Source organism: Schistocerca americana, chromosome 2 (genome assembly GCF_021461395.2).
Source record: "Schistocerca americana isolate TAMUIC-IGC-003095 chromosome 2, iqSchAmer2.1, whole genome shotgun sequence".
Classification (NCBI taxonomy): domain Eukaryota; kingdom Metazoa; phylum Arthropoda; class Insecta; order Orthoptera; family Acrididae; genus Schistocerca; species Schistocerca americana.
This window is the reverse complement of record NC_060120.1, coordinates 131847124-131862227: the sequence shown is the minus strand read 5'-3', so window position 1 is coordinate 131862227 and position 15104 is coordinate 131847124. Positions and strand designations below refer to the sequence as shown.

The 15104-nt window shown below is 40.6% G+C and overlaps 1 protein-coding gene across 8 annotated transcripts in view; it reads left to right on the top strand.

The window, feature by feature from the left end:
• Positions 1-1306: 1306 nt before the first annotated feature.
• The window catches only part of LOC124596644 (choline-phosphate cytidylyltransferase A-like), a 133343-nt gene continuing 119545 nt past the window's right edge, over positions 1307-15104 (top strand). For 2 of the 8 annotated variants that reach the window (XM_047135876.1, XM_047135875.1), the window contains exons 1-2: positions 1310-1695; positions 2368-2486. In XM_047135876.1, the coding sequence (XP_046991832.1) occupies positions 1677-1695; positions 2368-2486 (138 nt within the window). In that variant the 5' untranslated portion in view covers positions 1310-1676. Of the gene's footprint in view, positions 1696-1777; positions 1927-1971; positions 2126-2148; positions 2180-2367; positions 2487-15104 lie in introns of those variants that run through there. The other 6 variants (XM_047135874.1, XM_047135877.1, XM_047135872.1 and 3 more) reach the window with 6 other exon arrangements.

The following is a 15104-nucleotide window of genomic DNA, read 5'->3' as shown; positions in this document are numbered from 1 at the left end:
CATTATGAAGATTATTTTGATTTCTATTGATACAATGAACTGAGCTGTTGGCTTGAAAAAGATATATCTTTACTGACAAATTTCATTAAGGAATAACCATGTTGGAAGCAGTAATTAATATTCCTAGCTCCTTCAACAGGGTTCTGTAAGATGTTCTTAATTTCACACAAGTAATTCTTATTACACATTCTTGGACTCAACTTTAGTTTGGTTTATGAATTACTCCGAAAAATAACCCCATACAACAGTATGTATTGAAAGTGAACACAGTATGCTAACATTTTGTGTTATTCTCCTAGGTGTGCTACAAATGTTTCTGAAGACTTATCTGCAAACTCTTAACACACAGATGATATAAACATGAGAATGCTTGCTAAACTAGCAGTTCTAGATCTGTAAATTGTAAACAGTAAATGATTTTTGCTAAACAAACTTCTATGCACTTTTTCCAATCTGCTGAGCACAGTCACTGGTAATTCGTACAGAAAATATATTTTGCAACTGATACCAATAATTAAATGAGTTGTACTGTAAAAAAATTTATTTGTAATACATAAAACTGCGCTGAAGCTTTCATACTTCTGTGGCAATATACATTTCTAAATACATCAGGTCAGCTAATACATAATCCTTTAAAATTAATTTTTGATGAATCACTTAAAATGGTTGCAATCTTCTGAAACACTTTATGGTATGAGATGCAGAGTATAAGATTTCTATTAGTCAGGTTGAACTCCCTTCCTCATTTGCATTGTTAGTATCTTATTTTTAATATCAAACCATGAAGTGGGACTGACAAGAGACCTACACACATTCCCTAATGTATGTATTTTTCCCCCATTCCCATTTCATGCCTGCAATTCCATGGCAGTGGCACTACCGATTTTTATCAGATTTATCATCTGGTCTGAAACGCTTCCACACCATACAGTACAATTATACATTGCTCTAAATTTCTCTGGGGAAATCACCAATGTTTTTGATGAGAAGTCTACTGAATAAAATGCGTGACAATGTTTCTACTGATTTCGTTTAAACACATTACTACGTTTTTGCAACGAAATGACGTTGCGAACCGAAGAATGAAAATGCACACTATCTGAATTTTTGCGAGCTACTTCTATATTCATCTCACCACTTTAATTGGAAGTGGGTGATATATAAAACATGCTATCTCCTCATAATACACGAAAATGGAATTAGGGATTCTCTCTTCCTCAATTAAACACTCACTCCCATGGACTTGATACTTAATAGTCAAATGTCTCTGCTATAATTTATGTGAACTTGAAAGAGAGCCTATATAGGCTCTCTGTATGTGACCTGCGTTTTCATGGATACGTTGCAATACGTCAAACTCGATGATGTCTAATTGTTATCGTCAATTCAGCACTTAAACGGTTCCAATTTTCTCTACGCCGCACGCAGAACAGTGCCTCTAGGAGGGGAGCCGTTACGTAGACCCGCTAAACGCGAAACGTGTCGTGCCAGGTCATAGCTGCACATCGATTAGGTTAACACGTATCATCGGTAGACACTGCAACAGAACTGTTAGATATGTTTTCTGTTAGTATACATGCTTAAGTGTAAGAAGTGCTTTTTTTCGAATCATTCGCTGCAAGAAATAGAAACGTTGGCAGTTAACCAATTTGCCGGAATCTGTTGTGAACGTGACAATGTCATTGATTGGAAACAGTAAGTACAGAACAACAACCGGCATATATAGCTTAACTCCTCGGTTACAATGTCTAATGTTTACGAAATAAAAATTTTCCAGTTATAATAATACTGTCGTAATTTCTCACATCCTGGCACGTCACAACATCATACGATAAGTGACGCAACTCATAGATTGAAATTACGGGAACACCAAGGATAACAATATTCAAACAAGTGAGTTGCGAAAATTATTATTAATGCCTCCAGGTATTGATATTATCTAAAACAGAAAATAGGAATTGGATGACTATTTTTGAAGTATTTCACTTGCGTGTAGGGGGAAAAAAAGCTTTGATTATATGCGTGAAGGCTTCGTCAATAGTCGATTACTTGATACCTCCACTCGGCTGTTTGCACACAAATGGATGAGTTATTAAGTTTTAACAGCAAAAGGATAACGAAAATGGTGAAATTCCATTCCCCTTTATTATGAAAATTTAAAATGGCACGAATTTGAACGGTACATCGCGCACATGTTTACAAAGGCAGCTAAAATCTGCAGCACCGTAACCAGTACACTAAAGATCGTCTGCTGCGACGCTCAAAAGCTGTTATTGCATGCCGATTGTTGTGACTGCATGGACTTTTTAAAGACAGAAATAAGTGCCTAACAGAAAGGAAGAGTGTAAGTTACATATGATGTTGCAGGTAAAGCTGAGCCAAATTCTGGATGGAACCTCCAGTCTCCGTCAAGGATGTCAAGAAAGCGTCCACGGGAAGTAGAAGGTTCTAATTGCCTGCGAAACAGTAATCTACCCATACAAATGGTGAGTAACATCAAACTACTTCATAATGTGAAATGGAGAAATCATAAGGCAGATATGTGGAGAAATTGCACGGCGGAAAATTTCACATGGTAGGCTAAAAGAGAAATTTGGTATGCATAAATTGTTGTTTATAAGTTTAAATAATTGTGTCACTAAGTGAATTGAAAGAAGGTTGTTTTGCACTGCTGTTCTACTGGAAACAAACTTGAATAAATTTTGTCTGTACAGATATTAGGGCGTAACGGGCTAGTGTTACTCATTTTAGTATGGTGTAAGTGCCATATAATGAAGAAGCCCACGATTTTAGTGACTGTAGCAAGGGATTCTTGTTGAGTGGAAACATGGTGCCACTTTATAGTGTAATCCAAAAGTGACTTAAGGCTCGCGTTTATGATTTTTATTGTTGTTCAAATGTAAAACTTGTAATATAGTTACATTTTACTTGTAAATTAAACAGTACTTTCATTCAGTAAGACCAGTTACAAAGGGGCTGCTGTGAAGACTTTACATTACAACTTTGTGTGTTACTCACCCCCAACATAAAAATGTTGGATATATGTCAAATCAGTTTCAGTTGAAGACAAGTAATGAATGTATATTTAGTAAAAAAATACTTTAGAATGTAAATGTCATTGCATTTTTTGCTGTAAAGTTACATTAGGAATTATAAAAACTGAAACAAAGAAAACATACGTAGATGACACTATTTTACAGCTAACTTCATGTGTACCATATTTGTGAAATGATGACTAAGTTTGTTATTGTAACATACAGCATGGAACAACTCAAGATGTTTCTTTTGTTGTGGTCTTCAGTCCAAAGACTAGTTTGAGTCAGGTCTCCACACTGCCCTGCCTTTTCATCTCTACACCCATATATTTTTATTTATTTATCTAATAATAAATATTGTAAGGATGTTACCCAAATGTACACACAAATTTTATGTGAAGTCATTATAAGGAAATGTAATACACAAATACATACATAAAATAATACCAAATAATACATTGTAATACAAATTTGTATACATACATACTTTCCCATCATGAATCTTATAGAGGGAGACAAAGGGATTAATGAAGGTGGCTCAAGTGTGATATTGGATCACCACTGAAATCTTGGATGCGGTGACAGACTGATCTTTAGTGTAGCCCAAGATTCAGTTTAGGTTTTAAGGTGATAATTTGATTGTGAGTTGGTGAAGCCGACAAATATGAATGCAAATGAAGGTTGTTGTAATGTGTTGATCTGTACCATAGCCTCACGTTTGCATTTGCGCCATATTTAAACACAATTTGCCATTTTTTTGTTTTAACACACTGTTTGGCATAAAAACTAAAAGTGGAAGCAAAACTCAGAAAACATATTAGATAACAGACAACTCACTGGTGGGATTTTGATGCATATTTTGCACTTACATCGTAGATATGCTACAAAAAAATTCAAGGGAGACTACCGTCGTTGGTTGAAATAGTTATTCAGAGATCAGGAGGCTTGAACAGGTTAGACTACTGTTGAGAGCTGCATCTATCCAATCCTTAGTCTGAAGATGACAACAACGCCTGCTGTGACAGTACTTCTGTTATTTTAGATGTCTGTTCTACATAGGCCTTCACTTTTGTCTTACCTAACCAATGGATCCTTTTACACACATTATTCTGAAAAAAATAATCATTCAAATGATCTATGGAACATGTAACTAACTAACAACAATGGTTCAGTAAAGGCTTTTCATCAGACAACAGCTGTCTATTAGATATGTAAATATAATATAAATGTCAAGGTTAGGAAGACTGGTTCAGTAAAGGCTTTTCATCAGACAACAGCTGTCCATTAGATATGTAAATATAATATAAATGTCAAGGGAAGGAAGACTGGTTTTCCAATTTTGGCTTGATATAAGTATTATTAGAAAAATTTTTGTGGCCAGTATGGTCACTTACCAAGTAAAAACATTGTACGATTAGAAATTTTTTAGGTGTTGTTTTAAATTTCTTTTCATCTAGGCTACCCTCTTTCTGTAATAGTCTGGCAATCTGTTGTAAAATTTAATACCGATATGGCTCACATGCCAGTATGTGTTAGTTCTTTCTGTTCACTGTGGATGGAGGGCTGTGCTGGTTTGAGGGATTGTAGTTGAAATGTCAACCTTCTTCGATGTGGATGATATTTTGGTATCTTAAGCTTTCTGAATACTGATTTGCAGTATATCTGTGAAGGACTAGGAATTATTATTTGGTCGGCCCTCTCCCATAAAAAAATTTTGGAACCCCAAAATATTATTCCGTGTATTGCAACAGACTAAAAAAATTGTACTATGTATTGCACTTTCTAAGGTACAAATGTTTGTGACAATACTTGAAGCAAAATAAGCTGAATTGAGTTTCTGTGCAAGAATTATTACATGGTCATTAAAATTTTTAGTTTTCATCAAGATGAATTCCCAGAAATTTTGTCCGGCATGAGGGAATGCTCTGCAAGCTGTTCGGCCTTGGCATTGGAGGCTTTTCTGTCGTGCTATTGGCAAGCTACCTGTGGTACCATACCTTTGTCATTAGAGTTGGAGAAACAACATCTGCCATCAGAAGAGTTCGCGCAGGCATGCCACAGGGATCTTTGCTGGGCCCTGTACTATACACTATGCACATGTCAGATGTGCCTCAGACTCCAAGAGTTGCCACTAAATGCCTTTGGCCAGATCTGCAACCAATACAACTCTTTGGAGAACTGAATGACTGGACTACGACGTCAGAGTATCTTGGTGTTACCCTGGACAGCGGACTGACTTTAGTACACTACGTCGTTAATGTGAGACAGAAAATATTGCAGTGCTTTGGTGTCCTCTAACACTACTGAATGCAGTTTCGCAGTTGCCCACTGAAAGTGGTTTCAACCTATTCAGGGTCTTCGTCTGTGGTGTGATGGACTGTGATTCTGCATTGTGGGGCAATGCAGCACAGACGCATCTGCACAAACTCCAAACCACTTTGAATAAAGCCCTTCACTAATCATCCATCCCCATTCGATTTTCCAGCGGTCTAACTACATGAAGCTGCAGGTGAGCTGGGGGTACCTGAAAGATTCAAGGATACCAAACAACTGCACAAGAAGTCTAGAAGCTCAGGCAACCAGCTCATATGTCAACTCGATAGCATGCATGATGACCAAGAGTGCTATAAGTGGCCCTTAGGTCTGCTACTCAGATAGCAGGGCTATCTCAGGAGCACACTTTGAAAAAGTAACTATGCACCATGCAGACACACTTAAAGCTGTGATGTCCCTTATCCTCACTCATAGACAGTATCAGTCAGTGCCCCAGGGTAGTTCTTGTGGTGTTCCTCCAACATAAGAGAAGAAAGTGTGAGGTCCCCAGCAGTTTTGTAGATCATATTGGAATCCATGTGACCCCTTTGTGTGCAATGATTGTTGAATATAGACAATGAAGGAAAGAACAGCAGTTGATTGCGAAATCTGTCAATTTATTACAGCAGATCTAGATTTCAACTGTTGCATAGTCATCTTTAGCGCATATAACAACAGGTGACATTACTCGAAAGTGTTGCGTAATGAACAATATTGGTTATTGTGGAGCATACAGGAATCTTAACTTAAGCCGTGACTATGTATTACAGATCTGCTGTAATAAAACTACAGATTTCACAATTAATTGCTGTTCTTTTCTCCATAGTTAACTTTGTAGGTGCTACTTTGCCTATGAATCTGTCGACCTACACCAGATCTATATTTACATTTTTTTTTCTTCCAAACTGCATGCAGTCTGCTTTATTTACATTTAATGTCAACTCAGTCCTAAAATCTGTATTAGTATCACAGGCATTTTTTCTTTTTTAAGCTAACCTAACCCCTCTAGTTTTTCTGAAAGGACGACAGTGTTAAATGCTTTGGAGATATCTAATTAACTCCTACTAGGCTGTTGTTTTTTTCCCCACATTTCTGCTTATGTGTACAGTGTTAAATGCTTTGGAGATATCTAATTAACTCCTCCTAGGCTGTTGTTTTTTTCCCCACATTTCTGCTTATTTGTACAGTGCAGCAAGTTACTGCTGTTTCTTTGTTTTTACATGCCTGAAACCTATGCTGACTCCTTTTCAGGAGCTTATGATTATTTAGATATTTGTTAATTGTGCTCCATCCATTTTTTCAATATTTTGATGAGTGATGGAATGAGTGCTATTGTACAGTAGTTTCTTACCTTTTACTTGTCACCCTTTTTAAATAATGGCTTCACTTTTAATATGTTTAGCCTTTCGGGAAACTCTGCTTCACTAAATGATATGTTGGCAATCTACACAAAGTGTCTTGTGGTCTGTGGAGCATCTGCCTTCTCTGATGTTTTTAGGTTTCAAGCTTTTTGTCACTCTTGTCACTTCATGTTCATTGGTTGGATCTATGTAAGTTCTCAAATCATACTGTAATCCTCAGTGGAGACTTAAATCATCCAAAAATTAATTGGGAAAATTGCAGTTTTGTTAGTATTGGGCATCATAAGAAGTCCTGTAAAACACAATTAAATGCCTTCTCTAAAAACTTCCTAGAACCGATCGTTAGGAATCCCAATCAAGATTGAAATGTATTGAATCTAATGGCAACAAATAGACGTGATTCCTTTGAGGATTCCACATAGAAACTGGTATCAGTAACCATGACACAGTGATAACAACAGTGACTACCAAGGATGTAAAGGTAAAGAACAGCTAAAACAAGCAAAAAGATATTATATAGGCCTATTCACTAACAATAATATAAGGAATAGGATAGATTGCTAATCTCCATAAAGATGATCTGATGACTTGGCAGAGTGCACATGAGGTGTGCTGACTTGTGTGAATGCATATATGTTTTCTTTGCTGAGGAGGGCTTTGGCTGATAGCTGCACGTGTAGCAGTAATTTTGTTGTACCTGTCTGCAACTCAACGGATCATCTTCACTGTGAGTAGCAATCTATCGTATTCCTGATATTATTGTTATTTCAACCTGGAGTTTCCAATATGTTCAGTAAACTAGATAAAAAAAATCAGTTGTGTCATGTCTCAGGGAGGAACTTAAAACTTTCAGCACAGCGCAGGAACATGTAGAGGAACTATGGCTCAAGTTTCAAAGAAAAGTTGACCATAACAGGGTAGATATGTACCCAGTAGAACAGTTCTTAATGGGAGGGAACCTCTATGGTATACAGTCACTGTAAAGAAAATTCTAAAGAAACAGAGACTACTGCATAATAGGTGTAAATCATAAGACTCAGGCAGAGAGAACCTGAGTGAAATGCATTTGACTGTCAAGAGAGCAATTTGTGATGCCTTCAATGACTACTGTAGCAGAATATTGTCAAATGATATTTTGCACAACCCAAAGAAATTCTGGTAATATGTAAAGGCCGTTAGTGGCACCAAAGTTAGTATCCATCCCTTTGCGAATGAGATTGGAACTGAAATTAAGGGTAGCAAAGCAAAAGCTGAAATGCTTAACTCTGTTTTCAAATGTTTCTTTACAGAGGAAGACCCAGGAAAATTGCTCCAATTTCATCCTTGTACCTCTGAAAAGATGAATGAAATAAAAACTAGTGTCAGTGGTGTTGAGGAACAGGTGATATCATTAAAACTTAACAGAGCTCCAGGGCCTGGCGGAATTCCTGTCAGATTAGATACTGAATTTGTGGCCGAGTTAGTCCCTCTTGTAACTGTAATCTGTCATAGATCACTCAAACAAAAAACAGTGCCCAGTTCTTGGAAAAAAGCACTGGCCACAACTGTCTACAGGAAGGGCACTAGAAGTGATCCGCAAAACACTGTTCAATACCCTTGACATTGATTTCTTGTATAATCTTAGAACATACTTGGAGCTCAAAACTAATGAGGTGTGTTGAACAGAATGACCTCCGCCTCAATGCCTATCAGTATGGATTCTGAAAACATTGATCTTGTGCAACCCAATTCTCACTTTTCTCACATGACATACAGAAACCTTTGGAACAAGGCAGTCAGGCAGATGCAGTATTTCTTGATTTCCAAAAAGCATTTGCCTCAGTGCCACACCTATGCTTGTTGTCAAAAGTACGATCATAAGGGCATATCAAGTGAAATTTGTGACTTGAGCTGAGGACTTTTTGGCAGGGAGGACACAGCATATTATCTGGGATGGGTAGTCATCACCAGATGTAGAAATAACTTAAGGTGTGCCTTAGGAAAGTTTGTTGCGGTGCTTGCTATTCATATTGTATATTAATGATCTTACAGAAAATATTAAACACTCCAACTGCACACACCCCACACCATTACAGAGCCTCCACCAGCTTGATCAGTCCCATGCTGACACGCAGGGTCCATGGATTCATGAGGTTGTTTCCATACCCATACACATCCATACTCTCGATACAGTTTGAAATGAGACTTGTCTGACGAGCCAACATGTTTCCAGACATCAACAGCCCAATGTTGGTGTTGATGGGCGCAGGCGAGGCATAAAGCGTTGTCGTGCAGTCCTCAAGGGTTACATGAGTGGGCCTTATGTTTCGTTGAATATTTCGCACGCTGACACATGTAGGTGTCCCAGCATTGAGATCTGCAGCAATTTGCGGAAGGATTGCACTTCTGTCAAGTTGAAAGATTGTCTTCTGTCGTCCTTGATCCCATTCTTACAGGATCTTTTTCTGGCTGCAGCGATGTTGGAGATTTGATGTTTTACCAGACTTCTGATATTCATGGTACACTCGTGAAATGGTCGTCCAGGAAAATCCCCACTTCATCGCCACCTCGGAGATGCTGTGTCCCATCATTCCTGTGCTGACAATAACATCACGTTCAAACTCACTTAAATCTTGGTAACGTGCCATTGTAGCAGCAGTAAGTGTGGTCAGTTTAGCTGTAGTGTATTCATCCATAGCTTTATTAATTTCTCTGTGCTTTCTTGATGCATAGAGCTAATGACTGGACTTCACTGACCACAGTTTCTTAAAAGGGCTAACACCTACCTCTGTAGTTGACTGATTCAGGATATTTAATTCTTCCGCCATTGATGCAAAATCTGCATCATCTACACCATGGGAGGCTTCACCTTGTTCAGATAGTATCATTGTTGTTATTCTGTCAAAACGTTAAGAACAAAAAAAAGTCGTCACTGGAAACATCTTCACTTTGAAACAGAGACTTCAAATGAGAACACACATTTTATTTTTATTTTTTTGTCTCTTTTAAGGATATGCAAATAGTCAGCACACTTCACTCTCCTGTGGCCCCAGTCAGAAGATATTTCAAACAGTCCCTTTCACTAAACACACTCCAACTGCGTCAACTGGCAAATTCCTCATGAAAACACAGAACTCACTGGATGGTCTCAGATTGTTTAGAAGCCTTGTCTGTAAACAAATTAGTACTGAACAGTTACACTACAGAAACCTGCAATAAACAACCATGACAAAGAAACTGACAAGAAACAACAACAGAGTGTAAGAAATAACTGCAACAAAGAAAGTGAAAAGAAATAACTGCAACAAAGAAAGTGAAAAGAAATAACTGCAACAAAACAATAGAAATAAACATTATAACAAAGACATTAGTAAGAAACACTTTCAGTGAAGATGTACATCCTTGAAAGTACCGAACTAGGTTAATAATTGGCTCCTTTTACCGACCTCCCGACTCAGCAGCATTAGTGGCAGAACAACTGAGAGAAAATTTGGAATACATTTCACATGAATTTTCTCAGCATGTTATAGTCTTAGGTGGAGATTTCACTTTACCAGATATAGACTGGGACACTCAGATGTTTAGGACGGGTGGTAGGGACAGAGCATCGAGTGACATTATACTGAGTGCACTATCCGAAAATTACCTCGAGCAATTAAACAGAGAACCGACTCGTGGAGATAACATCTTGGACCTACTGATAACAAACAGACCCGAACTTTTCGACTCTGTATGTACAGAACAGGAAATCAGTGATCATAAGGCCGTTGCAGCATCCCTGAATATGGAAGTTAATAGGAATATAAAAAAAGGGAGGAAGGTTTATTTGTTTAGCAAGAGTAATAGAAGGCAAATTTCAGACTACCTAACAGATCAAAACGAAAATTTCTGTTCCGACACTGACAATGTTGAGTGTTTATGGAAAAAGTTCAAGGCAATCGTAAAATGCATTTTAGACAGGTACGTGCCAAGTAAAACTGTGAGGGACGGGAAAAACCCACCGTGGTACAACAACAAAGTTAGGAAACTACTGCGAAAGCAAAGAGAGCTCCACTCCAAGTTTAAACGCAGCCAAAACCTCTCAGACAAACAGAAGCTAAACGATGTCAAAGTTAGCGTAAGGAGGGCTATGCGTGAAGCGTTCATTGAATTCGAAAGTGAAATTCTATGTACCGACTTGACAGAAAATCCTAGGAAGTTCTGGTCTTATGTTAAATCAGTAAGTGGCTCTAAACAGCATATCCAGACACTACGGGATGATGATGGCATTGAAACAGAGGATGACACGCGTAAAGCTGAAATACTAAACACCTTTTTCCAAAGCTGTTTCACAGAGGAAGACCGCACTGCAGTTCCTCCTCTAAATCCTCGCACAAACGAAAAAATGGCTGACATCGAAATAAGTGTCCAAGGAATAGAAAAGCAACTGGAATCACTCAATAGAGGAAAGTCCACTGGACCTGACGGGATACCAATTCGATTCTACACAGAGTACGCGAAAGAACTTGCCCCCCTTCTAACAGCCGTGTACCGCAAGTCTCTAGAGGAACGGAGGGTTCCAAATGATTGGAAAAGAGCACAGATAGTCCCAGTCTTCAAGAAGGGTCATCGAGCAGATGCGCAAAACTATAGACCTATATCTCTTACGTCGATCTCTTGTAGAATTTTAGAACATGTTTTTTGCTCGAGTATCATGTCATTTCTGGAAACCCAGAATCTACTATGTAGGAATCAACATGGATTCCGGAAACAGCGATCGTGTGAGACCCAACTCGCCTTATTTGTTCATGAGACCCAGAAAATATTAGATACAGGCTCCCAGGTAGATGCTATTTTTCTTGACTTCTGGAAGGCGTTCGATACAGTTCCGCACTGTCGCCTGGTAAACAAAGTAAGAGCCTACGGAATATCAGACCAGCTGTGTGGCTGGATTGAAGAGTTTTTAGCAAACAGAACACAGCATGTTGTTATCAATGGAGAGACGTCTACAGACGTTAAAGTAACCTCTGGCGTGCCACAGGGGAGTGTTATGGGACCATTGCTTTTCACAATATATATAAATGACTTAGTAGATAGTGTCGGAAGTTCCATGCGGCTTTTCGCGGATGATGCTGTAGTATACAGAGAAGTTGCAGCATTAGAAAATTGTAGCGAAATGCAGGAAGATCTGCAGCGGATTGTCACTTGGTGCAGGGAGTGGCAACTGACCCTTAACATAGACAAATGTAATGTATTGCGAATACATAGAAAGAAGGATCCTTTATTGTATGATTATATGATAGCGGAACAAACACTGGTAGCAGTTATTTCTGTAAAATATCTGGGAGTATGCGTGCGGAACGATTTGAAGTGGAATGATCATATAAAATTAATTGTTGGTAAGGCGGGTACCAGGTTGAGATTCATTGGGAGAGTGCTTAGAAAATGTAGTCCATCAACAAAGGAGGTGGCTTACAAAACACTCGTTCGATCTATACTTGAGTATTGCTCATCAGTGTGGGATCCGTACCAGATCGGTCTGACGGAGGAGATAGAGAAGATCCAAAGAAGAGCGGCGCGTTTCGTCACAGGGTTATTTGGTAACCGTGATAGCGTTACGGAGATGTTTAATAAACTCAAGTGGCAGACTCTGCAAGAGAGGCGCTCTGCATCGCGGTGTAGCTTGCTCGCCAGGTTTCGAGAGGGTGCGTTTCTGGATGAGGTATCGAATATATTGCTTCCCCCTACTTATACCTCCCGAGGAGATCACGAATGTAAAATTAGAGAGATTAGAGCGCGCACGGAGGCTTTCAGACAGTCGTTCTTCCCGCGAACCATACGCGACTGAAACAGGAAAGGGAGGTAATGACAGTGGCACGTAAAGTGCCCTCCGCCACACACCGTTGGGTGGCTTGCGGAGTATCAATGTAGATGTAGATGTAGAAAGTTACCGAGCGAGGTGGCGCAGTGGTTAGACACTGGACTTGCATTCGGGAGGACGACGGTTCAATCCCGCGTCCGGCCATCCTGATTTAGGTTTTCCGTGATTTCCCTAAATCACTCCAGGCAAATGCCGGGATGGTTCCTCTGAAAGGGCACGGCCGACTTCCTTCCCCATCCTTCCCTAATCCGATGAGACCGATGACCACGCTGTCTGGTCTCCTTCCCCAAACCAACCAACCAACCTTGAAAGTTAAAAAAATGATTTTTTAAAATAAAACCTGTCCAACTTAAAATTGGAAGCTCTCCTTTACAGAGAATATAGTAAGTGCTACATGGTATTAATCAACAGAAAAAATCTATCTTTTCTGGATTGGTGTTTTTGGGAAAAAATTTTTTTTCTGTAAATAAAAAAAAAAAAAAAAAATTCGACGTGCGACAGTAAAAGAACTTTGACAGATATGTCCAAACGGAGGATACCATTTTAATAGTAAATCAATTAGCGTTCAAATAAGAAAAAACCTCTAACAAAAATCGAGAACTGTTTTCTGAAATTCGCAGCTTGAAAATGGTGTTTGTAGTGTCATCTTTGAGGGCCTGTATCTTGGGTCGGTGGCAGCAGGTGACCCAGCGGCATAATCTGGCTCCTCGGTCCCTTTATGCCTTTCTTGGCCATGGACAATGTCATCCTCCAGTCGAACTGCAGTGGTTTTTTCCACCATCTTGCTGAGCTCCGACAACTTCTCAGCCTTCACCTTTTCCTCAGCATTGCTCTTCAGGAAACTTGGTTTCCGGTGATGCGAAACCCCGCCCTCCATGGCTATCGGGGTTATTATAAGAACCGGGTAGCTTGTGAGAGTGTATCTGGTGGCGTCTGCATCTACGTCCTTCACTCCCTTTACAGCGAGTCTGTCCCACTACAAATACCTTTAGAGGCTGTCACTGTTTGTATGTGGACGCCTCAGGCTGTTACTGTCTGCAGTCTCCATCTTCCACCAGATAGTGATGTCCCGCAGTATGTCCTGACTGGGCTGATAGCCCAATTGTCGCCACCTTTTCTGTTACTGGGCGACTTCAACGCCCATAACCCTCTGCGGGGTGGATCAGTGGCCACAGGCCGAGGCAACACCGTTGAGCAAGTATTGGCACAGCTCGACCTTTATCTTTTAAATAATGGTGCCTTCACACATTTCAGTGTGGCGCATGGCACATACTCAGCCATCGACCTTTCGATCTGCAGCCCTAGCCTAGTTACATCTGTCCAGTGGAGTGTGCAAGACGTATTGTGCAGTAGTGACCACTTTCCGATCTTTCTGTCACTGCCACAGCGTCACTCTTCTGGGCACCCCTGCAGATGGGCTCTGAATAAGGCTGACTGGGACTTGTTCACCTCCATTGCCACTATTGAGCCTCTTTCCAATGACGCTGTTGATGCGGTGGTTCACTCGGTCGCCACCGGCATCGTTACTGGTGCAGAGTCTGCCATTCCCTGTTCTGGGTCCCCTTGGCGGAGGACTGTGCCTTGGTGGTCGCCCGAGATTGCTGAGGCAATTAAAGATCGCAGGCAGGCACTCCAGTATCACAAGCGGCATCCCTCATTGGAACACCTCATCGCCTTTAAATGGCTGCGTGTGTGAGCCCGCCGCCTCATTCGCCAACGCAAGCAGGAGTGCTGGAAAAGGTATGTCTCCACCATTGGCCTCTGTCCCTCTCCATTGCAGGTTTGGGCCAAGATTAGGCGACTCTATGGCTATCGGACCCTCTGTCAGCGTACCTGCGCTTTCACTGAATGGAGCAGTCTGTACTATCTCCAAAACAATTGCAAACTGCTTAGCAGAGCATTTTGCTCAGAGTTCCACTTCTGCGAATTACCCACTAGCCTTCCGCTCCCTGAAAGAGTGGTTGGAACGTCGGAGCCTTTCATTTCACACGCGCCACCCCGAATCGTACAATGCTCCGTTCAGTGAGTGGGAATTCCAAAGTGCCCTAGCAACTTGCCCTGATACGGCTCCCGGGCCAGATCGCATCCCCTGTCAGATGCTCAAACACCTCTCGGTGGACTACCAGCGACGCCTCCTAGACCTTTTCAACCGTATCTGGGTTGAGGGTGAGTTCCCGTTGCAATTACGGGAAAGCATCATAATTCCCATGTTGAAACCTGGCAAGAACCCACTGAAGGTGGACAGCTACTGCCCCATTAGCCTCACCAACATTCTTTGCAAGTTGCTTGAACGCATGGTGAGCCGGAGGTTGAGTTGGCTACTTGAATCTTGGGGCCATCTGGCCCCGTCTCAGGGTGGGTTCCATAAGGGCCGCTCTGCCGCCAATAATCTGGTGTGCCTGGAGTCTGCCATACAAATGGCCTTTGCCCGTCACCAGCATCTAGTCGCCGTCTTTTTTGACATGCGGAAGGCATATGATACGACATGGCGACATCACGCCCTCTCTACGCTTCATGGTTGGAGTCTTCAGGGTCTGCTCCCAATTTTCATACAAA